This window comes from Staurois parvus, unplaced genomic scaffold (genome assembly GCF_062004578.1).
Source record: "Staurois parvus isolate SC_StPar_1 unplaced genomic scaffold, SC_StPar_1.0 ptg000014l, whole genome shotgun sequence".
In the NCBI taxonomy this organism is placed as follows: Eukaryota; Metazoa; Chordata; class Amphibia; order Anura; family Ranidae; genus Staurois; species Staurois parvus.
This window is the reverse complement of record NW_028317810.1, coordinates 1,644,876-1,671,583: the sequence shown is the minus strand read 5'-3', so window position 1 is coordinate 1,671,583 and position 26,708 is coordinate 1,644,876. Positions and strand designations below refer to the sequence as shown.

General features: G+C 44.4%; 1 protein-coding gene across 1 annotated transcript in view; it reads left to right on the top strand.

The window, feature by feature from the left end:
- Positions 1–875: 875 nt before the first annotated feature.
- PPTC7 (protein phosphatase targeting COQ7) overlaps positions 876–26,708 on the top strand; it is a 53,667-nt gene continuing 27,834 nt past the window's right edge. Inside the window, exons 1-2 of the mRNA XM_089676695.1 lie at positions 876–1,345; positions 25,399–25,578. Of these exons, the coding sequence (XP_089532821.1) occupies positions 1,144–1,345; positions 25,399–25,578 (382 nt within the window). The 5' untranslated portion in view covers positions 876–1,143. The remainder of the gene's footprint in view (positions 1,346–25,398; positions 25,579–26,708) is intronic.

Here is a 26,708-nt window from a genome sequence, read left to right as displayed (position 1 = left end):
ATGGGCGTTAGACGGGCGATGGTGAGCGTTAGTATGGACGTTAGACGGGCGATGGTGAGCGTTAGTATGGACGTTAGACGGGCGATGGTGAGCGTTAGTATGGACGTTAGACGGGCGATGGTGAGCGTTAGTATGGACGTTAGACAGGCGATGGTGAGCGTTAGTATGGACGTTAGACAGGCGATGGTGAGTATGGGTGTTTTACAAACATTAAAAAAGCTCCCCAAACGCCCTATGCGCGGTTTTGAGGTATTTTATAAGCGTTTTGCAAGCGTTAAAACTGCACCACAGACGCCTATAATAAACTCTATGGTAATAACGCGCCACAACCACATTGCAAACGTCCCGCAAACGCCTGCCAGCATATTTGTGGAGCTTCACCATAAACTTGAATGGGAGGCGTTGAAAGGCTTCAAACTCCTCCAGACTCAACATGATTCCATTTTGAAGCGACACTAACGCTTAATGTTTTGATAATGTGAACAGCACTGTGTGCTGCCCATAGTATCATTTGCATAGGCATTTGAGGAGTGTTTAAAACGTCCACTATTCCTGCTTTCAATGCTAGTGTGAACTAGGCCTGACTACAAACAGTGCAGCGTACAGTGCTCTTTGGGAGGGTTTATTGTACGGAATTGTATTAAGAAAATATCTGTACAGTTTCTTCCCTTTGAACATGCTGGTCTAGTTGGGTAGACTGTGGAGCTCGGTGTATACATGGGGGAGGGGAGCCCTGTGAGTGGAGAGGTGTTCAGGGATCCACTACTACCCGCCGACGTCACCGGAGCCCCCCTCCCTCACCGCACACACAGCGAGCCACTGCGGGGAATCCTGGTGACGTAGGAGTGACGTCGGGCGATCACGTGCCTGCTGCAGTCGCCTCCTTCCTCCGGCCTCCGGAATGTCAGTGCGGTCCAAGATGGCGGCAGAGGTCGGCCGGACTCGTGTTAGCCGGCACTGAGTGCTGGAAGAGAGGTCGGGGGACTGAGGCAACGAGGGCGGCAGGAAAAGGACAGAGCCGGCGCCTGGGCGCCACACCGGCCGGGCGGCAGGAGAACGGAGAGCGGGTGCCCTTGAGGAAGGCGGAGAGGAGACACGGAGGAGGACAAGGAGGAGAGGGGGAAGAGGTGGCCGGCCGGGGCCATGTTCTCGGTACTCTCCTACGGCAGGTTGGTGGCCAGAGCGGTGCTCGGAGGACTCTCACAGACCGACTCCCGGGACTACAGCCTGGTGACCGCCAGCTGCGGCTTCGGGAAGGATGCCAGGAAGGGGATCCTCAAGAAGGGCATGTGCTACGGGGACGACGCCTGCTTCATCGCCCGACACCGCTCCGCCGATGTGCTGGGTGAGTGCACGGGACCCGGGGAGGGCGGGGGGGAGATATGCAAGTACCAGAGAGGAGAGGAGGGGGGGGTGTAACTACAAGTACCAGAGATGAGGGGGGGGTGTAACTACAAGTACGGGGGGGGGGGGGGGGGTGTAACTACAAGTACCAGAAATGAGGGGGGGGTGTAACTACAAGTACGGGGGGGGGTGTAACTACAAGTACCAGAGAGGAGGGGGGGTGTAACTACAAGTACCAGAGAGGAGGGGGGGTGTAACTACAAGTACCAGAGAGGAGGGGGGGTGTAACTACAAGTACCAGAGAGGAGGGGGGGTGTAACTACAAGTACCAGAGAGGAGGGGGGGTGTAACTACAAGTACCAGAGAGGAGGGGGGGTGTAACTACAAGTACCAGAGAGGAGAGGGGGGGGGGTGTAACTACAAGCACCAGAGAGGAGAGGGGGGGGGTGTAACTACAAGCACCAGAGATGAGGGGGGGGGTGTAACTACAAGCACCAGAGAGGAGGGGGGGGTGTAACTACAAGCACCAGAGAGGAGGGGGGGGTGTAACTACAAGTACCAGAGAGGAGGGGGGGGTGTAACTACAAGTACCAGAGAGGAGGGGGGGTGTAACTACAAGTACCAGAGAGGAGGGGGGGGGTGTAACTACAAGCACCAGAGAGGAGAGGGGGGGTGTAACTACAAGCACCAGAGAGGAGAGGGGGGGTGTAACTACAAGCACCAGAGAGGAGAGGGGGGGTGTAACTACAAGCACCAGAGAGGAGAGGGGGGGTGTAACTACAAGCACCAGAGAGGAGGGGGGGGGGTGTAACTACAAGCACCAGAGAGGAGGGGGGGGGTGTAACTACAAGCACCAGAGAGGGGGGGGGTGTAACTACAAGCACCAGAGAGGAGAGGGGGGGTGTAACTACAAGCACCAGAGAGGAGAGGGGGGGTGTAACTACAAGTACCAGAGAGGAGGGGGGGGGGTGTAACTACAAGTACCAGAGAGGAGGGGGGGGGTGTAACTACAAGTACCAGAGAGGAGGGGGGGGGGTGTAACTACAAGTACCAGAGAGGAGGGGGGGGGTGTAACTACAAGTACCAGAGAGGAGGGGGGGGGGGTGTAACTACAAGTACCAGAGAGGAGGGGGGGGGGGTGTAACTACAAGTACCAGAGAGGAGGGGGGGGGGGTGTAACTACAAGTACCAGAGAGGAGGGGGGGGGGGTGTAACTACAAGTACCAGAGAGGAGGGGGGGGGTGTAACTACAAGTACCAGAGAGGAGGGGTGTCACTACAAGTACCAGAGGGGGGGGGGGTGTCACTACAAGTACCAGAGGGGGGGGGGGTGTCACTACAAGTACCAGAGGGGGGGGGGGTGTCACTACAAGTACCAGAGGGGGGGGGGGGTGTCACTACAAGTACCAGAGGGGGGGGGGTGTCACTACAAGTACCAGAGAGGAGGGGGGGGTTGTCACTACAAGTATCGTAGAGGAGGGGGGGTGTCACTACAAGTACTGGAGGGCACGGGTGCTGAGACTACACGGCCAGACACCTCCATACTTTGACCCCAGACTCGCTCTGCCGGTGTTCCCCGACCTCCGGCGTACGCGCCGACCTCCGGCGTACGCGCCTCCCGTGCCCGACCTCCGGCGTACGCGCCGACCTCCGGCGTACGCGCCGACCTCCGGCGTACGCGCCTCCCGTGCCCGACCTCCCTTCTGAACACTGGGATCCGTCCGGATTGTGCAGTATTAGCACCATGTGATCAGATGTGTTGTACTGTGTATGCATAGGGAGTGTTATTCATCAATCAGGATGTGATGTGTGGTAATTCCCCCACTTGTGTCTATAGCTGGCCATACACTATACAATCAGGTTGTTCATGTTCCTTTAACGCCTTGCCTACAGGACACTTGTACCACCTTCCTTACCAGGCCAATTTTCAGCTTTCAGGGCTGTTGCACTTTGAATGACAATTGCACCGTCATGCAACATTGTACCCATATGAAATTTTTATCATTTTTTTCACACAACTAGAGCTTTCTTTTGGTGGTATTCTCCACTGGGGGTTTTATTTCTTGCACTGTAAATGGAAAAAAAGCCAAAAATTTGAAAAAAAAACCCGTTTTTCTTTGTTTCTATTATAAAATTTTGTAAACCGGTAATTTTTCCCTTCCCTGATGTGCGTTGATGAGGCTGCACTGATAGGTGGCATTGATGACGAGGCACTGATGGTGCAGTGATGGGCACTGACGGGTGGCACTGCTGGGCACCACTGATAATCAGTGCCCTGATTAGTAGAGCAGATCTCCCCTGTCACATTTGCCGGTTATCGCCAGTATTTTCCTCATGCTGTGACAGTGTGAGCCGATTACCGGCAACTGTATTTACATTGTGAGCTGTCGCTGGACACAGCTGATCACGTGGTAAAAGTCCGCTCTGTTTGGCCTTTTACCTTCTCACCGACCGTGCCGGGTGCGTGCCACTGTGGGCACATTCTGGGAGGATGTCCATGGACGCCCTCCCAGAACTGGACAACCGCACTGTAGCGGTCTTTCGGCTGTAGCGCGGTTGGGAGCAGTTAAGTTGGTCATACACTGACAGTCTTGTACAATCCCCTCTTAGATTCACCATTAACAATGTTTGGTGTGTCCTCTTACATAGTAAAGCTAAAGGAAATGTACAATCAGATTGCGTAGTGTATGACCAGAAGTGCAATCCTGGAGGAGACTTGTCAGCAGCAGGATCAATAACCGGTTTCTTACACATTTTTTATTTTTTGGTGTTCCTCCCTCCCTCAGTTTTGTATATAGTGGGGAATAGTTGGACCCTGTGTCTATCTGTTTTTCCATAGAGAGGGGAATCCAAAGTTTTAGTCCTCTCCAGAGCAAGTAGGAAGGGAATCTTCCAGTGGGGATGCCTGTTCTTAAGAGGGAATTCCCCCTCATTTTTCAGAGATTTCCTCCAGCTTCCTGTTGCAACTCTTTGGACAGGAAGTGATGGGAATTGTTTCTAATGGCACTTGGGCAGTAAAAAAAAAAAAAAGAAACTGGCAGGTGCTTTTAACCCTTTTATACTCTATCCAAATCTACAAAGAAAAGTCTAACACTTTATTGGTAAGTATGTGGTGTGGCGAGCTTACCTGATTGGATCCAAGTGGTGTGCAAGCAATTTCACAAATGCTGCAACAGTTTATTTTGCATTAGATTGCATTTCATAAGATTTGCTTTTTGTTATATTGCATTTCATTTGTTTGCTTTGATGACCTTAAAATCAAGGTGCGGAGCATTTCCCTGCCTTGTTCTGGTGACATTGAAAGATGTTTTGCCCTTAGAGGACACAGATACAGAGCCTTGCACATGGTGCCCTACCTCTTTTGGCATGAAACCCTACCCCAGCCTTGTTTTTGCTGGATTGATTTCTTTGGCAGTGTATATAAAATAAACTTTTCTGTGTGCTGAACATGCACCTTGTGTGTTTCCATTATCTTATTAGAAGGGGAATGTTTGTAGAATACATGTCCTCTCTGATAAGTTGTAATGCAGCTATGGTGACCTTGCAAGGGTTAATACCGTCGTCTAAAAATGTACATGTTCATACGGTAGTGCTGACTGTGCAGCCCTTCAATACCCAAGGTCACACAAAGATATATACTGGTCGAGGCATGAGTATACATAGGTCATGCTCCAGTTATTTTTGCTTTCTTTACCTTATTTTGCTTTATATGTTACCTGGAGTGTTCTAGGACCCTCAGGAAATGTCTAGTGTGGCCCCTGCTGCCTGTAGCCATGTTTAACACACGATTACGAAGCCAGGACCATAAGATTTTATTTTATATACAGATCACTCACTGTCTTCTTTGTAATCGTGTTGCTGAGAGCCAGCTCATATCTTTTCATTAGTGTGTATCAAGCCAAAAGGTTTATCTTGGATTTGGATGGAGCAGGGAGGGGTTAGAACCCCTGAAGTCTCCAACAGCAACACATACATTTATAAAAACTCAGTAGAGTAGGGGAAGGCTTGAAGCCCTGTTGGCTCTTAATTTCTGTCTGTGTTCAGACTGTTGCTGTCTTTTATGTGGATTTTATGTATTGGATTTAACAAAGCTTTGAGGCTATATGCTCAACTTACTTTGACTAACACTTATTAGGTAGTCTGATACCCAGAATATTTAATTTTTTTTCTTATTTATTACAGGTACTTGTATAACGCCGTCAATTTACATATATATTGTACATTCACATCAGTCCCTAACCCTCAAAGGGCGTACAATCTAAGGCAGGGCTTAAAATTTCAAGTCTAGACCTACTAGCCAGGCACAAACCTTACTCTCCACCAGTTGTCCCACCCAACCTTGCCCAGGTCTGCCTCCAACTCTACCCCCGGCCCTGCCCCCAACCACGCCGCCTCAAAGCTTATGAAATAAAAATTTTCTTTAGAATAGAGAGTCCAAAATATAAAAAAAACTGCAATTATAACATAGCTTTATGTATTTAAAAAGACCATATACTAGATATGCTGGATACATGACAGATGTCAATTGGAAAGTGAGGACAATATTCCAGATGCATATCGGCATACTGCAATGCATCCATCATTAGAGGGGAGATCAGTCAATAAAGTGTTCACAGGTTACTTTTTTTGTAACTATGTGTTCAAGAGATCAGATACTGGATACATGACAGATGCATATTGGAAACTGAGGAGCAGATTGTCAAATACATAAGAGTATACAGCAATAAATCCATAATTAGAGGGGAGATCAGATCACTGAAGTGGTCACAGGTTACTTTTTTGTAACTATGTATTTAAGAGATCACACACTGGATACATGATAGATACATATTGAAAAGTGAGCAGTATATTGCCAGAAACATCAATACATCCATCATCAGAGGGGAGACCAACCAATACAGTGTTTACAGGTCTTTTTTTTGTATTTAAGAGATCACACACTGGATACATGACAGCTGTCAATTGGGAAGTGAGGAGCATACTGCCAGATTCAGCAATATATCCATAATAAGAGGGGAAAATCATATCAATAGAGTGCTCACAGGTCCTTTTTGGTAACAATGTATTTAAGAGATCTGACATTGGATACATGACAGCTGGCAATTGGGAAGTGAGGAGCATACTGCCAGCTACATATCAGTGTACAGCACTACATCCATCATCCGTGAGGAGATCAGATCAATGAAGATTTCTCAGGTTACTTTTTTTGTAAATATTTACTTAAGAGATCTGATACTGGATACATGACAGCTGTCAATTGGAAAGTGAGAAGTATACTGCCAGATACAGCAATCCATCAATAATAAGAGGCAAGTGCTCTCAGATCTTTTTGTAACAATGTATTGAAGAGATCTGACTCTAGCTACATGACAGCTGTCAATTGAGAAGTGAGGAGCTTACTGCCGGCTACATATCAGTATACAGCAATACATCATCATTAGAGGGGAGATAAGATCAATGAAGTGCTCACAGGTGACTTTTTTGTAAGTATGTATTTAAGAGATCAGGCATTGGATACATGGCAGCTGTCAGTTGGAAAGTAGAGATCATATTGCCAGATACAGCAATCCATCCATATAAAAAGGTAAGATCAAGTGCTTCCAGATCGTCTTTGCAACTATGTATTCAAGAGGGTCTGACGCTGGCTGTCAATTGGGAAGTGAGGTGCATATTGGCAGCTACTAATCAGTATACAACACTCCATCATCAGAGAGGAGATCAGATCAATTAATTTGAGATGGGTTTCTTTTTTGTAAATCTGTATTTAAGAGATCAGGCACTGGATGTATGACAGCTGTCAATTGGGAAGTGAGGAGCATATTGGCAGCTACAAATCAGTATAGAGCACTACATCCATCATCAGAGGGGAGATCAATCAATGACAGATGAGTTTGCCCATGCCATGCAATGTATGCTATAAGGCAGTATCCCTGGGCAGGGGCATACCCCACCTACCTGCTTGGCTCACCGTCCACCCCTGGCTGACAGTCCGCCCAGGCCAGCGTTGGTCCCCGCTCTCCCCTGGGTGATCAGCCAGTAAAGCCCCGTATGTTAATGAGCCCGGATCCCAGCCTCGCAGATGCTATGCCCAAAAAAAGCCCAACTGGCACAGAGGAAATACGGATTTTTAGCAGCCGGTGCTCCCCAACCCCAACACAAGGATGGCCACCTCCAACCTACCAGATCCCGTGCACACCCTGCGACGGCCACTGATACTTTCCTGCCTGGCGTGGCCTTCCTGTGCTCAATTCGTCACCTCCTGCTCCAGCTGCGGCTCAGTCACCGGCCTCAGGATTTATGAATGAAGCTCGGAGAGGAGGCCCCGCCCACCCGGCACATGTGACTCTTGCCAGGCTGTGGGCAGGGGAGGTGGTGGTGGGAGATAGCGGGAGAAGGGGAGCTGTTTACCTGAAGGCACGCACCGAGCTCTCCTCTGGGTGAAACGATCTGTCTTCTGTCTTGTGCAGAGTGTCAGCACACACTCACCTCCACATTATTTCTACTCGCCAAATGTGAGCAGGCGAGTGGAAATTTCAAGGCCTGATCGAAGGGCCCTTACTCAAATTCATACATACACATACTAGGGCCAATTTAGCCAGGAGCCAATTCACCTACCAGCATGTCTTTGAAATGTGGGCCAATTCACCTACCAGCATGTCTTTGAAATGTGGGAGGAAACCGGAGTATCCATAGGAAACCCGCACAGGGAGAACATGCAAACTCCAGGCAGATTGTGCCGTGGTTGGGATTTGTGGCTTAAGGGCTAATTCACGCTATCTGTAATGTCAGATGTTTTACTGCAGTGTAAAACAGTTGTTTTCTAGGTGTCCCATTCACACTGCAACGAAACCTAGCTCTGCAGACCTGCTGCATTTTATCACACCATGCTGAATAGTACTGCAATGTCACACTGCCTGACATTTCAGTAAATGAAGTGTAGGTTTTGTACACTTCAATCAAAACTCATACAAAAAAAAAAGAAAACAAAGTGATGCGCTGAATCGTGCACCACACTGACCCAAGTGCATCCAGCAACACAGAACGTCCTGTCGCTCTGCATTTCAGCTTGAATTCCCTCTAAGACTGGGTTTACACTATTCATGTGTATGCAGTCCTATAGTTATGTACACATGTATGAGTGAACAGGCTCATAATGTTTCTTTCACACTAAACTGCAGCACATACAGTCAGGTCCATAAATATTGGGACATCGACACAATTCTAACATTTTTGGCTCTATACACCACCACAATGGATTTGAAATAAAATGAAAAAGATGTGCTTTAACTGCAGACTGTCAGCTTTAATTTGAGGGTATTTACATCCAAATCAGGTGAACGGTGTAGGAATTACAACAGTTTGCATATGTGCCTCCCACTTGTTAAGGGACCAAAAGTAATGGGACAGAATAATAATCATAAATCAAACTTTCACTTTTTAATACTTGGTTGCAAATTCTTTGCAGTCAATTACAGCCTGAAGTCTGGAATGCATAGACATCACCAGACGCTGGGTTTCATCCCTGGTGATGCTCTGCCGGGCCTCTACTGCAACTGTGTTCAGTTCCTGCTTGTTCTTGGGGCATTTTCCCTTCAGTTTTGTCTTCAGCAAGTGAAATGCATGCTCAATCAGATTCATGTCAGGTGATTGATGTAAATACCCTCAAATTAAAGCTGACAGTCTGCAGTTAAAGCACATCTTGCTCGTTTCATTTCAAATCCATTGTGGTGGTGTATAGAGCCAAAAATGTTAGAATTGTGTCAATGTCCCAATATTTATGGACCTGACTGTAGACGTAACCCAGTCTGATAGGAAAGAATGGGATTCTGTTTGGCACGCATGAGTTTATGCTGCAATAAAACAGACAAGTGTGAATAAGCTCTAAGTGAATAGGCAAATGCCTTCCAGTTATGTAAAATGCTTTTCATACTATATTTAACACTTTGCATTCTTATTTTACAAAGTAGGCCTCCATGCCTATAGGGGGGTACTTGTATAAATGTGCATGCGTATGGACAGCGTTTTGATTTTCTTTCAGGTGCAGGGTCTTTTTCTTTGGATTTTTGCCCCTGCTAGCATTTAGTAGCTGTCTTTCCATTAGTGTGACTCGACTCGGGGTTTGGGAGCTGCATACCACATACATCTGTTGTAATGCGTTTGAGAACCGTTTGAAATGAATGTCACTGCAGTGCACCACAATTTGTCTGTTACGGTAATGTGTGATAAAACGTGTATTTTAGCACACTTTACTGCAAAGCACAGAATGGGCCATGAACTGCCCTTAAAGAGTGACACTAAGGCCCCTTTCAGAAGGTGCAGAATCTGTCAAGTGGATCTGCCTGTTCAGTGGGGAGTCTGTCTGATGATCCCCACTGAGCAGGTGGATGACAGGTCCATTTCCGCTTTGCTCTGCAGAGCATAAACAGCCTGTGTTTTCTATGGGGCAGTCGGATGGAAACAGAATGGGGACTAAATATCTTCCAAAGATCCATAAGCATCAATTCTTAATGGCCCTGAACCTATATTTCATGAAATCATTTCTTACTGTCTGTTTTTTTTTTTTTTTTTGGTTTTTTTTTTGGCCTCCTTGTAATATCCTCTCTGAACATCTTTTCCCTCACTCCAGTCTCTTTGGAACCAGCAGTGCATACAGGTTGTGGTCATTTCCATTGCTCTATGAACACTACAAATCCCATAGTCCCATAATCCCAGATCAGACACCACAGGTAATCTATAACCTTTTAAAATTTGACAGCAACACTTTCTCTGATGTTCTTTGATTTATATTCACTTTGCAACCAAGGCCTGACTTAACCTTCATTACTAAGTTCTACCAACTGCCATTCCCCTACAATTATTGCCCTTGTTGGCCAATAAAGTTGTCTCGGACAGTGAACTGGAAGATTTGTTTTATTGTTGACTGCTATTCTCTAGCCTTGTTCACACCAGTAACTGTGTGGGAAACCACACTGTGTTCAAAACTCACTGGGTGTGAGATTTTGCTGTGGGTGTCAATATATTCCTAAACACACCCGAGGCAAATCGCAAATGCAGAGCTAATGGTTCTTGCTGCTCTCAGACAAGCCTGTGAGAGCCAGGAGAGGAGCCGCTGCAGATGTGCACAGCACTAGACCGAGATCCCAGGACTGCGACCACTTTAACCGCTTGCCAACCACGCTATAGCCGAAAGACTGCTTCAGTGCTGTACTCCAGCTCTGGGAGGGCGTCAATGGACGTCGTCCCAGAATATGCCCCTAGCGCTGTCGGTGATCGCTATGTCCTACGGATCACATGACAAGGTAAAGTGGCCTTTTACCACGTGATCAACTACAGTTACATAGTTTGTCTGGCTGCAAAAACACAAAAGTCCATCCAGTTCAACCATAAAAAAAAAAGTTATCCTATACACATTGATCCAGAGGAAGGAAAAAGAAAACCCCACATCCAATTTGCTCCTGCACGCAAAAAAATTCCTTTCTGATCTCCCGAGAGGCAATCGGATATTTTCCTAGATCAGCTTTACCTCTAAATGTTAGTATCCGGTTATATTCTGTGTATCTAAGAGAATCCAGGCCTTTTTTAAAGCAATCCACTGAGCTGGCCAGAACCAACTCTTGAGGGAGTCTATTCCATATTTTCACAGCTCTCACAAGAAAGCTTTCCATGTTTGGAGATTAAATCTCTTTTCCTCCAGATGTAAAGAGTGCCCCCTTGTCCTCTGTGATGACCTCAGGGTGAATAACTCCATACCAAGTTTACAATCACTGATGTATTTATACATGTTGATCATATCCCCCCTTAATCTCCTCAAGAAAGAATACATTCAGTTCCTCTAATCTTTCCTCATAACTGATCTCCTCCATGCTTCTAATCGTTTGGTTTGCCCTTCTCTGTACTTTCTCCAGTTCCCCCAATAATACAGCAGATCAAAAAGTAAATACAGTTGCCAGTTATCGGCAGCAGTTTCCTCACGCTGTCGCAGTACTGCCGATAACTGGGAAATGTGATGGAGGAGATCTGCACTGATTATTAGTACAGCCTATCAGTGCTGCATATCAATGCACATCCGTGAAGGAGAAAAATTACCTATCTGCAAAATTTTATAATAGAAACAAAACCTTTTTTTTTTTTCCAAATCTTTTTGCTTTTTTTTTATTTTTTTTTTACATTTACAGTGCAAAAAATAAAAGCCCCAGTGGCAATTAAATACCACCAAAAGAAAGCTCTATTTGTGTTAAAGATAAACATTTCATTTGGGTACAGTGTTGCATGACTGCGCAATTGTCATTCAAAGTGCAACAGCACTGAAAGCTGAAAATTGGCCTGGGCAGGAAAGGGGTAAAAGTACCTGGTATGCATGGGGTTAATAGGCCTGTGCAACTTCTGAGCTGGTTGTTTTAGGTGGGTGGTTGTATGCCAAGTCTCCTCTCTCTCTGCTCACAGACATAAGATTTACGTCTGACTTTTTTTTCCAGTGACTTGCGCATTCTCTCCACACAGTTTAGAACTTGTCAGACCTCATCACAGCAGCACCAGTTTTCCACATTCAGGAGCTGATCTGAATTCTTGAACCATGGGGTTCATACTTCTTCTTCTGGTTTTTGGTCTTGCAGAGTGCATAGTATATTGCATGTGCAACCACAAATGCAATGGAGTATGTACAGAATAAAGACTGATATACACAGGTCCAATATTGGCTGATCCAACGGAAACTGGCCCACATTCAGCCAGTGTGTACAGCAGCCTGTCCGGCATCTGTTGAACGGGTATCCAATTAGTGTTTGCTGCCAATGGCCGCGAGTGCTGACCGATGTGTTCTGGTGGTGGTGATTGGAGGGGGGGGGGGGTAGGAGTTGTGGCAGTCTCCCTGACCGAACACAATAGCTCAACGGGGAGATCGCTGTACTAACATTGCATAGTTAGTACAGCAAGCTCCTCTGTTCAGCCCGCTGGGGTGAAGGAAGAAAAAGCTGCCAGGCTTATACAGTGGATATAAAAAGTCTACACACCCCCATGGAGTGATAAATGCATTTTGAATTCTAAAGTCATATACTGCATGGTTTATACTGCATGGTTTAAGAGTGCCACTTTAGTTGAAAAGTTTTGCCTTAGGATTCTTTGGAATAGGGAACAATAGATATGGAATGAGTCACAGAAGTGGAAGTATTTTGTGCTTGATCTTGTGAATTTTTCCACAGTGAGGACCAAAAAAGTTCAATGACTCATACACGAGACTAATTCTGTTATTTGATTCAGGCCATATAAGGGATTAACCCTGTTTGCTCATTAATTGGGAAGATTGAAATGATTGAATACCATGAATACATGTTTTTCAACTTAAATGTGGTTTAGATATTCCTGTTATATTTGTGAAATTATCAGTGTACACGAAGATGTACTACACACACATTTGAAAGATCAATCTAATTTACATCGTTTGTAACTATGTTCCAAAAGCTGAAACATTGATAAAGTTATGCGGGGCATTTTTGTTCATTACATAGGGAGGTTCTGCTTTGTAGTGGCGCACACTGATGGTGCTCGTTGATCTGGTTATCTTAGGCCTGTTTCACACCTATGCATTTTGCTGTTGATCCTTTTCTGTAGCGCTTTTTTGCGCTTATGTACATGGGTTTTTCATGCTGTGTGGGTTTTTTTTGTTTTTTTGGGGGGGGGGGAGGGGCCACAATTTTGTTGTTGGACAGACTAAAAAGACACAAAATATGTCAAACACGTCAAGAACCCACTACATGCTTTTCTGCAGCGTCTCAATGGAACTCTGTTGAACCTAAAACACAGTCTTGCATCTAAAGTCCCTGGCCCTTTCCAAAAAATGCAGCAGCTGAAAAAGGCACCGTACATCCCGTACAGCAAGCAGATATTCCGACAGGTCTACAGGAGACCTGCATGGTATCAGCAATCTACTGATCACTGGTGCAATGCTTTACCAGTCTCCTTTTAATAAAAAATAATAAATATACATTTTTTTTTTTTTTTTTTTTTTTACCAGCAAAAAAAGTGCATTTATTATCTTTGTCCAAAAGGTGCACTTATCCTTTTTATTGAACATGCTAAAGTTAGAAGCTTGTTGGCTTCTATGCGCAATCATACTGGATTCTGAATGCTCCAATTTTAGTAAACCTACCCCCATATAACCTTTTATTTGGGTTTAGGTCACATGACTGAGGTTAGAAGCATCCATCAATTAAGCCATAGTAAGAAATGGGTACACATTTTATATCGATGAAATATTTGTGTGAATTCCAATAAAGTGTCAGTGTGTGACAGTGCATTGTGTTTGGACGTCAGTCTTGTAGATACAGTAAGTGTGAGAAAGGTGAAATGCTTTACTGGTTTCTTTCCAAAGAAAGCTGCATGAAGCTGGTACAAAGCTGTATAGGGCTGGTAACACTGAAGGTCATACAAAGGGCTTCCCTGATACTTTGAAAAGGCTTTTGCTTTCCCCATGACATGTTTAGCAGTAACCGTTTACATGTGGAGACTCCAAATATCAGGTATGTCCATGTTGACATCCTTATGCACATCAAGATGCCATGGCACCTCTGAGCTCTTTGTAGTTTCCTATACCACCAAGCCCAGGACTGCATCTTGTAACAAATGGGATTAAATTTTTTTTAGGTTTTAGCAAAAGATAAACCAGCCACATGTGCAAATACGGCAAGAAGTGTAAATGATTCTAATCTATCTTTTTTGAATTCCTAACAGACACTTCATGAATCTGTAAGTAGATTTCTTTTTAAAAGACCTTTATCAACAAGGTATGCTTTAAAGTGTTTTTACAATTCCTGAACACAATTGAGTACTGTCCATGATACTTTTTTTATTTGCACGAACATAATTTTGATGACAAGCTTTCGGGAAATGTTCTCTTCTTCAAGGTCCAAGCAGTACTGCTTGCAGTACTGGAGTACTGCTTGGACCTTGAAGGGGACATTCTCTGAAAGCTTGTCCTCAAAATTATATGTTAGTGCAAATAAAAAAAGTATCACGGACAGTACTCAATTGTTTGTCGCAAATGCACTAATACGGCTACAATCACATCATACAATTCCTGAGAAATAAAAGACAAAGGCTTACTAAAACAGGATGAGCAGAAATGCTGATTTATTCTTGTGGTGAGTGACTTGGTTGGGTTACCCTTCTGTTGATGGTGACCGGTTTGCTGGTGGTGGTTGCCAGAGTTTGTTCAACTTCTCATCTGCCATTGCTGTTCTCTCTGTGGCATAGCTAGATGGTTACCTTGTGTCTGGTCTTCAAATCAAGCAAGCATACAGTCCAAAAGGTTTTTTTTTTTTTGTAATCTATACATCCGCTGTAAGTAAATTGCTTAGGCATTCCTGGCCATACATATCCTGCTTTTGCTTTAAAGACTTGAGCATTTGTTTCTCTACTAGGGCTGTGTTGTAACTAGGGATGCACCGAAATTTCGGCCAAAAACACCCCTTTCATCCGTTGACTGAAATGAAAAAAAAAAGCACCGATACAGGTGCCAAAAAAACCCGCCCTCGCTGCCGCCCGCCCGCTGCTGCTGCTGCCACTTGGTAGTTCTCAGCCTTACCTGAGAAACCATTGATCCCAGCGCTGGGCATAGTGATGAGTGAAGGAAAGATAGCCGCCACTCATCTCTATGCCCTTGGAGGACCGGAGCGATGTCCTTCCTGTTTCATCAATTTATTTTTTTTTTGATCCAATGCTTTACATTGTAGAGGAGAGATGTGGGGTCTTATTGACCCCATATCTCTTCATAAAGAGGACCTGTCATTAAATATTTCTATCACAATGGATGCATGCATTTCTTGTGATAACAATAAGTGATACATTTTTTTTTAAGGGACAGTGCACACAAAACAAAAATTAAAGTAAAAAAAGTTTAAAGTGCTCCTGTGCTCGCACGTAGTGGTGAACGCCCACATATGTAAACGTTCAAACCACATATGTGAGGTATCTCCACGAACGTCAGCAAGAGCAATAATTCTCGCACTAGACCTCCTCTGTAACTTTACACTGCTAACCTGTAGAAATTTTTAAAGCATCACCCATGGAGATTTTTTAAGTACCGCAGTTTCACGCCATTCCACGAGCGTGCACAATTTAAAAGCGTGACATGTTGGGTATCTGTTTACTGGCCGTAATATCCTCTTTCATATTTTACAAAAAAAATGGGGTATGCATTTTTTTTTTTTTAATCTTTTTCCAAAAAATATATATTCGTTTTTAAAAACTGCGCATTTTGGCCAAGTGCATTTTGAATTTTCAGTTTCAGCACCAGAATTTTCATTTCGGTGCACCACTAGTTGTAACAGTTATTGATAAGTCACTGACTGCCCTTGCCATACAAATGGCAAATTTTTGTAGAAATCTCAAAGCAATCATAGACCAAATTGGTGATTTCAATTGACTACATGGAGATAGGATTGAAAATGGCCAGCTTGACCCCAGTAAAAAAATCTGAATGCCTTTATTACACTCGCCATATTTTTTTTTTTTCTTCAATTTGTTTGTAGTCTCTCGCCTTCTACACAATCAGTTGAACTGTGATAGTCAATCAAACTTGGTGGTAGACGGTTCAGTTTGTTGATTACTTGCAGTCATGTATGCAATTCCCAGTGAGTGGAAAGTGTTTGTAATTAATTGAAAATGGCCATGTGCATGACCAGCTTACCTGTTTCTGAAAAACGTTGTTTAGCTGTACAACACTACACAGAAATATATCTGATGATTAAATGGTAGTCATGCTGGAAATCCAATCAACAGATTGAATTGGAAGAAATGGCCATGTTCTTTAGTCGTCTGTTTTTTTTTTTCCATATTGCTGGGAAAGGTGTATAAAAAGCCCCCTATGATTGTTTTATTAAAGGTATATAGTCCTGTCAATTTATGTAAGTTCGACTCAACCATGGGCCGTTTATGTGTTTTCTGAACAGATGAACGGTAAGGACGTTCGGCGGGCTATTTGCCCGCCATGCCCAACAATGCACTGTGCACTGACAGTGCATTGTGATTGGCCAAAGCAGTACACCTGACCACAGGTCAGGTGCACTTCTTTGGCCAATCACAGTGCATGACACCCCCTTGTGACGTTCTCACAGTATTTAGGACTATAATCCCTGCTCAGCTGTCACAGCCAGGGTCAAGAGCAGAGTAGTTTTTTTTTTTTTTTTTTTTTTCTTGGCAGGCATTGTGATTGACGTTGGATTTACTTCGAGGAACCTTTTCTTTGATAAAGCACTTATCAAAGACTCTTCTGTCATTCTTACTACACTGTTTTTGTTTTTTGTGAATGGATAGTGGTACGATGTACCGTATACTCATTCACATGGGGGGGGGGGGGAGTGGGAGCTGGGGGTCTTCCAGATTCCGATAAGCCCCTCACCTGCAGACCCCCACAACCACCATCCAGGGTTGTGCGGAAGAGGCCCTTGGGGGAGAGCCCCCCCTTGTTGAGGGCATGTGGCTTGGTATGGATTAGGAGGGGGGGTGCTCACTCATGACCCCCCCCCCTTCCTTTCCTGACCTGCCAGGCTGCATGCTCGGATAAGGGTCTGATATGGATTGTGGGGGGGAACCCCCATGCCTTTTTTTTAAATTAATTTTGGCAGGACCACGCAGTGTTGCATGACCACGCAATTGTCAGTTAAAACAGCGCAGTGAAAAAATGGCCTGGTCAGGAAGGGGGGTAAATCCTCTGGAGGGCAAGTGGTTAAAACTGCTAATTTAAATCTGATCTCTTGTTTATAGTCTGTGGCATGCCAAGGCGTAACAAGTTGTTCTGTTATAATCTGATATTCTCCTTAATTTGTCTGCTAGCCTTGGGATAGGGCGTTAGCTGCTCTTGTAATCTGTCATTTCTGTACTTTAGTTCTGTTCTCACCCTGTACAGGTTCTACCTAAAGCTTTTCTGAATAAACTGTTGAAATATAACAATTTGCTGTTTAGAATGTTAGGAATTTCCAGGCTATTCTGTGGAGGCTGTACATAAAAAACTGGCCCACTTGTAGGGCTTTCCTGGGGGGTGATTGTGCAGTTCGAGTGCTGCTGTATGTCCTGTGAAGTATACTGTCCTACAGGATGTCAGAGTTTGCTCCTTACAGTCATCACAGATGGGACCTGCACTGTGCTGTATGATTGGAACAGTAAAGTTAACATTTTTTGAATGCCAGCCATCACATTTGATCATTTTGATTTTAAATCCTAAACTTTTAATTAGTGTTACTAAATTCTCACAACAGTAAAATCAGCCTGTATATGCAGTAAAGCATGTCTTTTAATCACTGTGGAACCCAAGGGGTTAATCCTCCATTGTGTGTGTAAAAAAAAACAAAAAAAAACTTTTTGATCCTGTCATCTCCCATCCTCCTTTTCTTCCACTGTCCCCAATCTATCTGTTGATAGTACAGAGCCCAAGGAGGCACTCTGCACGTGCTCAGTTTGGTGTATATTGGTAAAGACTGGGCCAATCAGCACTGTCCAGACAGGGGGTCATGCAGCCCTATAGGACAGTTGGAGGAGACTAAAAACTCCTCCTAAAAGCTTCAGCCAGTGCTTGGCTGGGCATTCATAGAAGTCACAAGACTGTTTTACTGTTGATGAGAAAAAGTATTTAGCAGTTTATATTTACTAAAATTGCATTTCCATGTTGTGTGTACTGCAGGAGACCAGATATAGTGAATGCAGGGTCCTGGGTTTAGTAACACTTTAATGATGTGGGTGCTTTACCAGAAAGCTGATTAGTAGTAAATCGAACATGGCAGCATATAGGTTGTGCACTCTCTTGTAAACAACTTATTTTCATATGGATACCTTCATGTAGGCAAGGCGGATAAAAAATTCAGTTTTTACACAATCAGGGTAACATGATTAGTTCTTGCTTCTTGGACGTTCAGCGTGTTTTGGAGTAGAGACAAAAGGTGTGTTATGGCTGCTTTTACTTTCATGATTATATCTGTCATTTGTTGTTTATTAATATCATGCAGGACAAAGCAGGAACTTCCATTCCATGTGTTATACGATTCAAAAATCCATTTCCCACGTCCTGGTGGTGGTGCAATGCAGAAAATCTATTGCTGTAAACAGTGTTCATTTGCCGTAATCCCTAGTCCCTTTGTGTGCCTAAGGGTTAGATATGTGTGCCTGGAGGGATATACATTGTGCAATGAACAGAGAATGAAAGTATTTATCATATCCCTAGACATTACCTTTTTATATGACATTTTCAGGTCCATTTTATAGGGAGTTGAGTAGTGCAGTAATCCATTCCAAACAGGCAGATTTCATTTTTAGTTTGTAGTCCGATTAACTAAAGATGAATTCTGGTTCTGCAGGAGTCCCTCTCTAAACCATTGTCCTCCTTTTATTGGCTCTTCTCGGTGTGGACTCCCCCCAAGATGGATAGGTTATTGGCAAAAAGGCAGGAGGATATTCCTTCCTTGGATAGGGAAACGTGGGAGGAATGTTTTGAAGCTAGTTCTAAATTGGTGATTTCCTCTCGGGATAAATTGCTGCAGATGACATTTTTGCATATTGCATACTACACGCCTCAGAGATTGCACAGAATTTATCCGCAGAGGTCCGCTGACTGTCCCCACCGTCATCCCGGGGAGGGCACCTACTTTCATATGTTTTGGATCTTTTCTAAGGTGGACCAGTTCTGGACGGAGGTGTTTACCTGAGTCAATAGTCAGCTCCGGCTGTCCCTTCCACTCCCCTGTGCTTGCATTGTTGGGCATACAAGATGATGAAAAGAAGCCTCGCCACACCAAATTACTACTTTATTATATTATGCCAAGGAGATACTTCATCATTGGACCCCCCCCCCCCCCGTGGTTTCGCAGAATGCGTCCATTAATGCAGTGCTACTTATGTGCCAGTTGACATACATTAATAGAGACTGTCTGGGAAGTTTGGTAACCCTCAACGGAACAATGAATATGCTAGTTTGTTGTGTTACTTTTCCCTGGTTGCATAGCCACTGAGCTTGCTGTGAGCTCTGCTCCTCTACAACTAATTGATTGCACTAATTTAATTTGTATTTTTTTTTTCTTTTTGTCTTTGACTCTGGGTTCACATATGTGCAGTTCCTGTGCAAATCACATGCGATTTGTGTGCGGTGTGATTGGAGCCATACATTTTTTTTATGGCTATATTCGCACCACACCCGCACCAGAAATGTGCAGAACCCTTTTTTTGGGTCAGCACTAGAATCAGATCGCATGGGTATTCACACCTATGTGATCCGATTCTGCACATCGCACCACATTTTGCGGACTGCTTTCGGGGTGTTAACATACAAATCTGCAGCGGTTCACAGGAACGGGGTGCGATTCTGATGCGGTACGGAATTTGCACTGAAAACGCTATGAATTCTGCACCACATCAGTGTAAAGCAGGGCTGAATATTGTCTCACTGTACTGGTTGGTGGTTGCTGCTGTTGTACTATATCATTGTTTAATAAACTACCATCCTGGTTGTTTAAAAAAAAAAAAAAAAAAAAAAAAGATGAATTCTGGTTGCTATTGTTTAACACCCCTTTTTATATTGCTCTTCGCTAATTCCAGTTTTGTTAGATGGAACTTGCTTAGTTGCGGCTCAAATGAATGTTTACAGTCAGCGTTTAAAGAATGGAATCTGATTTGGTTTGACTCTTTTCTCTCAATAAAAGAATAATACCTTTAAAAGAGAACAATAATAGATGTATTGGTTCAGCGCTACCCTAAATAAACCTAAATATCAATCATATAAACCCAATAACAAATTTGAAAAACACTGACTAATCATACAAATGTACATAAGGTGAATAAATATGATCATAAAGTGAAATGATCCTTAAACTGATCTAAAAGTGAAAAATACATAAACAAAAATGATGAAAAAGTGAAACTGAAACAAGTCCAAATGGACTGACAATGATTTGGACATATTTTTGGCGCAGCCGCCATCTTGCTACACCTGTAACCCTTGCAGATACACCCATAGCATGAGGTTTTCACAGCTTGTTTTATCTCAATTGTGAGTGGGCAATTGGCTTTTTGTGCTCATAACTAATAAAAAGATTTTACACTATGGAGATCTCTTTTATGTCTTAATGGGAGCTGGCTGTATCTGATTTTATCATCCCTGGAGGGGACCTGCTCCTTCTATCCTTATACCTATGAAGGAATACCACCATTGTGGACGGATATCATCCTGGTAGGGGAATCTGAAAGTGGAAGGTCCTTTTGATATTTCAACAATTTTTTGGCCCTTTGGGTCGCTTCAAGGAGGTGAGGGGGCAATTCAGCCGCTTATGGATTATTTCCTATTGGTTGTCATGCTTATCCACTTTATCAACTGCACATCTTAAGCTTGAAGAGTCCAAATATTTTGGTATTTATACACCTGTGGACTTTTTTTTTCTTTGGACTTGTTTTATGATTCTTTTTTTTTTTTTTTGCTTTCACATTTTGTATTTTTTATTTTTTTTTGGTCACATATATGAATGTTGATTTATCACATCACTTGTCACCTATAAATCTTTGTCCCGTATTCTGGGATTATCACAGCACTTGTCACCTTGTGGAAATGTTTTCCGGCATTCTGGGATATATCACACCACTTGTTCTCTTGTGAAATTTTGTCCTACATTCTGGGATTCACAGACGTCACTGTTTTTTCACAAAATATTCTGGCATATTCAAAGCCTGTTAGTCACGTTTTCTTGTGAGGATCTTGATCCCATTTATAGGTGTTCACTTTTATTTTGTACAGATATATTTTTTCACATCATTGTTAGGGCTCGTTCACACTTGGCTGTTTTACCAACGCTTGCCAAACGCCCCTATAGCGTTTGGCAAGCGTTGGTCCGGCGTTTGCGGAGCGTTTAACGCTCGGCAAACGCTCCGCAAACGCCGCATGCGCGTTTGCCGAGCGTTAATGCCCCACAAACGCCTATAATACAGTTTGAGTGGTGTTACCGCTCCGCAAACGCGTCGCAACCGCACCGCAAACGCCAGCCGGGCGTTTGCGGAGCGGCACCATAGACAAGAATAGGAGGCTTCAAAGCCTCCTGACTCGACCAGAGGCGTCAGTTTTGCAGCGACGCGACACGACGCAAACGCTCCCGTTAGAACAGCACCATGTGCTGTAATGTGCAGAATTGGCAGAGGCGTTTGGGAAGCGGTAAAAACGCTTCCCAAACGCCTCTCTGCCGCCTGCACACAAGACTAGTGTGAACGTAGCCTTAGTCCATTTGGACTTGTTTCAGTTTCACTATTTTTCATCATTTGTTTACACGTTTTTCACTTTTAGATCCGCTTAAGGATCATTCCATTTTATGATCATATTTATTCACCTTATATACATTTGTATGATTTGTCACTTTCTAAGTGTTTTTCAAATTTGTTATTGGGTTTATATGATTGATATTTAGGTTTAATTAGGGTAACTCTGCACCAATACATCTATTGTTTTCCTACTACACATTTGGTGTATGGTTGGGTGCTAGCAGGCCCTCCCTTTTCTATGCTATTGTGTACATAGTAGCGCAAGAGGTTTCCACTATTCTTGTATGACCTTAAAAGAGAAGTTCCCCCCCCCCCCCCCCTAAACTATACTTATCTAGGTGGATGCAGCATCAGTCCCCTGCAAGTGTGAGAACTCGACGATCACATGATCTGTGAGCTGCTCACTGGAGTGCTGGGCTGTGGAGGGGGAGAGAACGGCTGGCTCAGGCTGCAGAGACTTCCATGTTCAGCCAGTCTTCATTCATTGTTCGCAAGCTAGGGCCGTCTGACAGGTTGAGCCGCGATGACGTCACATGCGTGCGGGAGTCTTGGGCCACAGCACAGTGCTCTGAAGGAATGGCACGGCTATGCTGTTCCTTCAAAGTGAATGCGTCGGCTGTCAAAAGGAATATCTCCTAAATGGTGCACATTTAGGGAAATATTAATTTACCTACAAGTAAGCTTTTACTATAAGCTTACCTCTAGGTAAAAATAAAAATCCAGAGTTTATTTCCACTAAAGTCAGGATTTTTCCCCAGCCTGGACCAGCTGAGTGACATTGGCAGATAGCAGGCTTCAGCCCACTATTGAAAGAGGGTCACAGGAGTGCAGAATGAACTGCACTCTGATCCACAGGAGAAGTACAGCCAAAATCCCATAGATGTGCAGCAACAGACGCACCTTTTTTAAGGTAAAGACAATCGGGAACCTCTCCCAGCCTAATAGGTCTCTGTGTAAGGGCTTGTTCACACTTGACTGTTTTACCAATGCTTGGCAAACGCCCCTTTAGCGTTTGGCAAACGGTCCAGCGTTTGCGGAGCGTTTTTTAACGCATGCGCGGTTTAGCGGCGGTTGCTAGGCGTTTGCCGAGTGTTTAAAAACGCCCCACAAACACCTATAATGAAGTTTAAATGATGTTACTGCTCCGCAAAAGCCCTGCAACCGTGCCGCAAACGCCAGCCGGGCGTTTGCAGAGCGGCACCATAGACTAGAATAGGAGGCTTCAACGCCCCCTGACTCGACCAGAGGCGTCTGTTTTGCCGCGACGCTAACGCTCCCGTTAGAACAGCACCATGTGCTGCGATGTGCAGAATTGTCCGAGGCGTTTGGGAAGCAGTAAAAACGCTTCCCAAACGCCTCTCTGCTGCCTGCACACAACGCTAGTTTGAATGTAGCCTTAGACTGACAGCACTGTGCAGTAGTGTCTGATTGGCTTGAAGTGCTTCCCCTTCCTCTTTCAGGGCTTTTCTGTAGGCCAGTATAAAGTCAGAATCTGCCACAATTTAAAAGTTAATTTAAAGCGTATCTCCACCCAAAAGGGGAAGTTCTGCTTTAAGGACTGCTCCCCCTCTCCCCGTTTTAGGATTGGCACCTTTGGCGGGCGGGTACCTGAATTTGACAGTACCCGCTCCCACTTCCTGTCCTCCCTCCCTGTAGTCTTTTGGGACACGTGACAGGTCACAGAAGACTACAGGACCATTCATGAAGTGCAGCGCTACTCGTACATGCGCAGTGGGTGACAGCTTGTGGCTTCACAGCCGGGTGCCCACACTGAAGATACCGGCCGCCTGGAATACAGGATGGCCGGTGAAATGGGCTGCGGGGGACACACCGCAGGACCAAGGGACAGGTAAGTGGCTGGTTTTTTTTTAAAGTCAGCAGCTACAGTTTTTGTAGCTGCTGACTTTAATTTTTTGACAGGTGAGTGGAACTCCGCTTTAAAGACTTAATAAATGCATGAGTAGATTAAATGTGGGTCTCCTAGATCTGCATACATTCTTGCTTTAGTAACGATAACCTGTGTTGAGGCGAGCAGGTGGTTGAAGGGTTGACCTCTATTTTTGGGCTGAATCTGATTAATCTGTGCAAGCGGTGTGAGTCTGGCAGCAGGCAGTTTGCAGATTACCAGGTTCATAGCTAGGTCAAGGCAAAATCTCCTATTCTCAGTCCGAAAGGTCTTTCTTGAAGGGCACGCTTACGCAGCTGAAAGTACTTTCACACTGTATACGAAACATTCATGTGGAAATGGGTACTGAATGTTATGGGTTTGAAGAACGTGTTGCAAGTATATGCATAATGAGCTTTTTAGTAGAAGCAAGAACTCCCCACCTTCTCCTGACCCTGTATGTAAACGGGCAGGGCTAACCACTTGTAGAGCAGTTGATGCATGCCCCTTCTCCAGGTGATAGAAGGCAGGAGCACATCCAGTATCTCAAAAAATGTGGAAGTTTATTATACAGCCTATAATAGTGTCAAGGTCCTACCTTTTCCCAGAGGTTATGCTGCTCCATGTGCTGACATCCATCTTGGGTTTCTGCAAAGCACGGTGGGAGCCTTTTATGCTTTCAGGCCTCTGCGGTCCCTCCTCCAGAGGGGTGTGGTTGATCACATTTAAGCCTGTTGTCTGCACTTGCTCTTTGCATTCGTGTCCTGTTTGATTGTGTTGTTGCAAGCTCTGGTTCTACTCTCGTTGCTCTCCTGGAAACCGACTCAGCTTTGACTAAGACTATTCTCTGCCTTATCCCTTTATCTGACCTCCCGTTGCTGAACCCGGCTCGTGACCTGAGTATTCTTGTCTACCGTTCTGTACTGTCTGTCCCGCTGTTATCGACCCGGCCTGTCCGACTACGCTATCGTTCTTATCTGGTTCCTACCAGCTATATGCCATTGGCGGCGGCCATTACCGCAGCTGGGGTTCCTTGGGGCCGCGACCTGGTCCCTGGCTGCGTCAAGTCCATCCCCACCATCAGGGGCCCTGGTGAAGGGCAGCCTGGGGCTTAGACTCCGTGCCCTGAGGGACTCCGGTCTGTGGGTGGTGGTTGTCGTCAGTCTGTGCGTGACCCTGCCATTAGGCCTGCCTGTCCATTCCACAGCTCCTGCCCTGACAAATAGCCACTGCATCATCCCACTGTTAAGATTACAAGTCTGGTGTTCTAGTAATATCGTGCCTTATAATGGCAGCGTTTAGGCTCCATGCACACTAGTGTTTTGTTTTTGTTTTTTTTTTGTTTTTTTTTTAAAAAGCTCCAAAAATGGTGGATAAAAACGCTGATAAAGCTTGCAGGAGCGTTTTCGTGGCAGCTTGCGCAAGCGTTTTTGTAGAGTTTAGGAGTGTTTAGCGTTTTATTAGCATTTTACAATACATGAAGGGGGAAAAAAAGCACAAAAAGCAGTTAGGTGCACTTTAGTGGTGTTTTGGAGTGTTCAGCATTTTTTTTTTTCCCCTCCTGCTGGGAAAACACTCCAAAAAAACTGCATGGACACATAGGATAATACTGTTTTGCTTCTAGAAACAGAAAAAAAAATGCTGCCTGGAGCGTTTTTAAAGCTAGTGTGCATAGATCCTTAATGTGAATTATTGCATTTTATTGAATAGGTGCCTCTTCATGTAATATATGAATTATACATTTGCAGTACAGAAGGATATTAGCCTGTATAAGATTTAGTTAAGGAAGTATTTTGTTCAGACAGAACATATGCTTTTTTTAATTTCCAGACTTTTTGTGATTCATACTGTGCTATAATAGAAGTAATATTTTGTCCTTTTTCCTTTCAGGTGTGGCTGATGGAGTGGGTGGATGGAGAGACTATGGGGTTGACCCCTCTCAATTTTCAGAGACTCTGATGCGCACATGTGAACGTTTGGTTAAGGAAGGACGGTTTGTGCCAACCAGCCCTGTTGGGATTCTCACCTCCAGTTACCGTGAACTGCTTCAGAACAAAGTACCTTTATTAGGTATGGATTACTAAGCACACAAATGGTACCCTTTTCTGATCAATGTATGTCTTCATTATGGTTAGCACTTCCGCCTGGCAGTACTAGGGTTGTTGGTTCGAATCCCAGCCACAGTACCACCTGCCTGGAGTTTGCATGTTCTCCCTGTGCCTGTGTGGGTTTCCTTCGGTTACTCTGGTTTCCTCCCACACTTCAAAGACCTGCTGGTAGGTGGATTGGATCCTGTCTAAATTGGCCCTACTATATGAATGTAAGTTAGGGACCTTCGTTTGTATACCCCTTGAGGGTTAGAGACTGATGTGAATGTACAATATATACTATGTAAAGTGCTGCATAAATTGAAGGCGCTATATCAGTACCTGAAATAAATCATAAGGTAATATTACAGGTCAACGTCCCCCAAAACTGGATCATCCACCAGTTTCTGATACCTTTTGAGATTTCCCAACAGTAGAGTATGGTTGCCCTTTTTTGTCAGAATGAGATTTGGCTAGAAATTGTTAGTTTTAGGCAAAGTTGAACTTTGAGAGTTTTCTGCGCTTCTTTTAGCAATTAGGTTTTTTTTGAACAATTGGCTTCAGTTTATGTTCTGAATTGGTAAACTTTGCCAGTGGACTGCCCAATGCACAGCTATTAGCACATAAGAACAGGACCCTTATGCATTTAGGTTATGGTCAGGTTAACCGCTTCCCCTCTGTCCTGTAGCAGAAGTACTGCTACAGGGTGGCACGGCTGCGCAAAATCAGGGGTGTGTATATATATATATATATATATATATATATATATATATATATATATATATACATACATGATTTGCATTTCCGCGTAGGGGGTGCGCTCATGCTGCCCTACCCGCCCTGCCATTGGTGGCTACAGATGTCAATCACTGGGTCCCGGCCGGAGATTCCCAGCGATCACCGAAATAACACTGACAGGAGAGACCTATGTGTAAACACAAGTCTCTCTCCTGCCAGCAACAACATGCTGCTGTGTATTTCTATGCACAAAGAAATACACTGCAGTATGTTTCCCTAGCAAAATGCACACAGCACATGATGTAAAACAGCATACCGATAACCCTTTGCCCCAGATGTTAACCCCTTCCTGCCCAGTATTAGTACAGTGTCAGT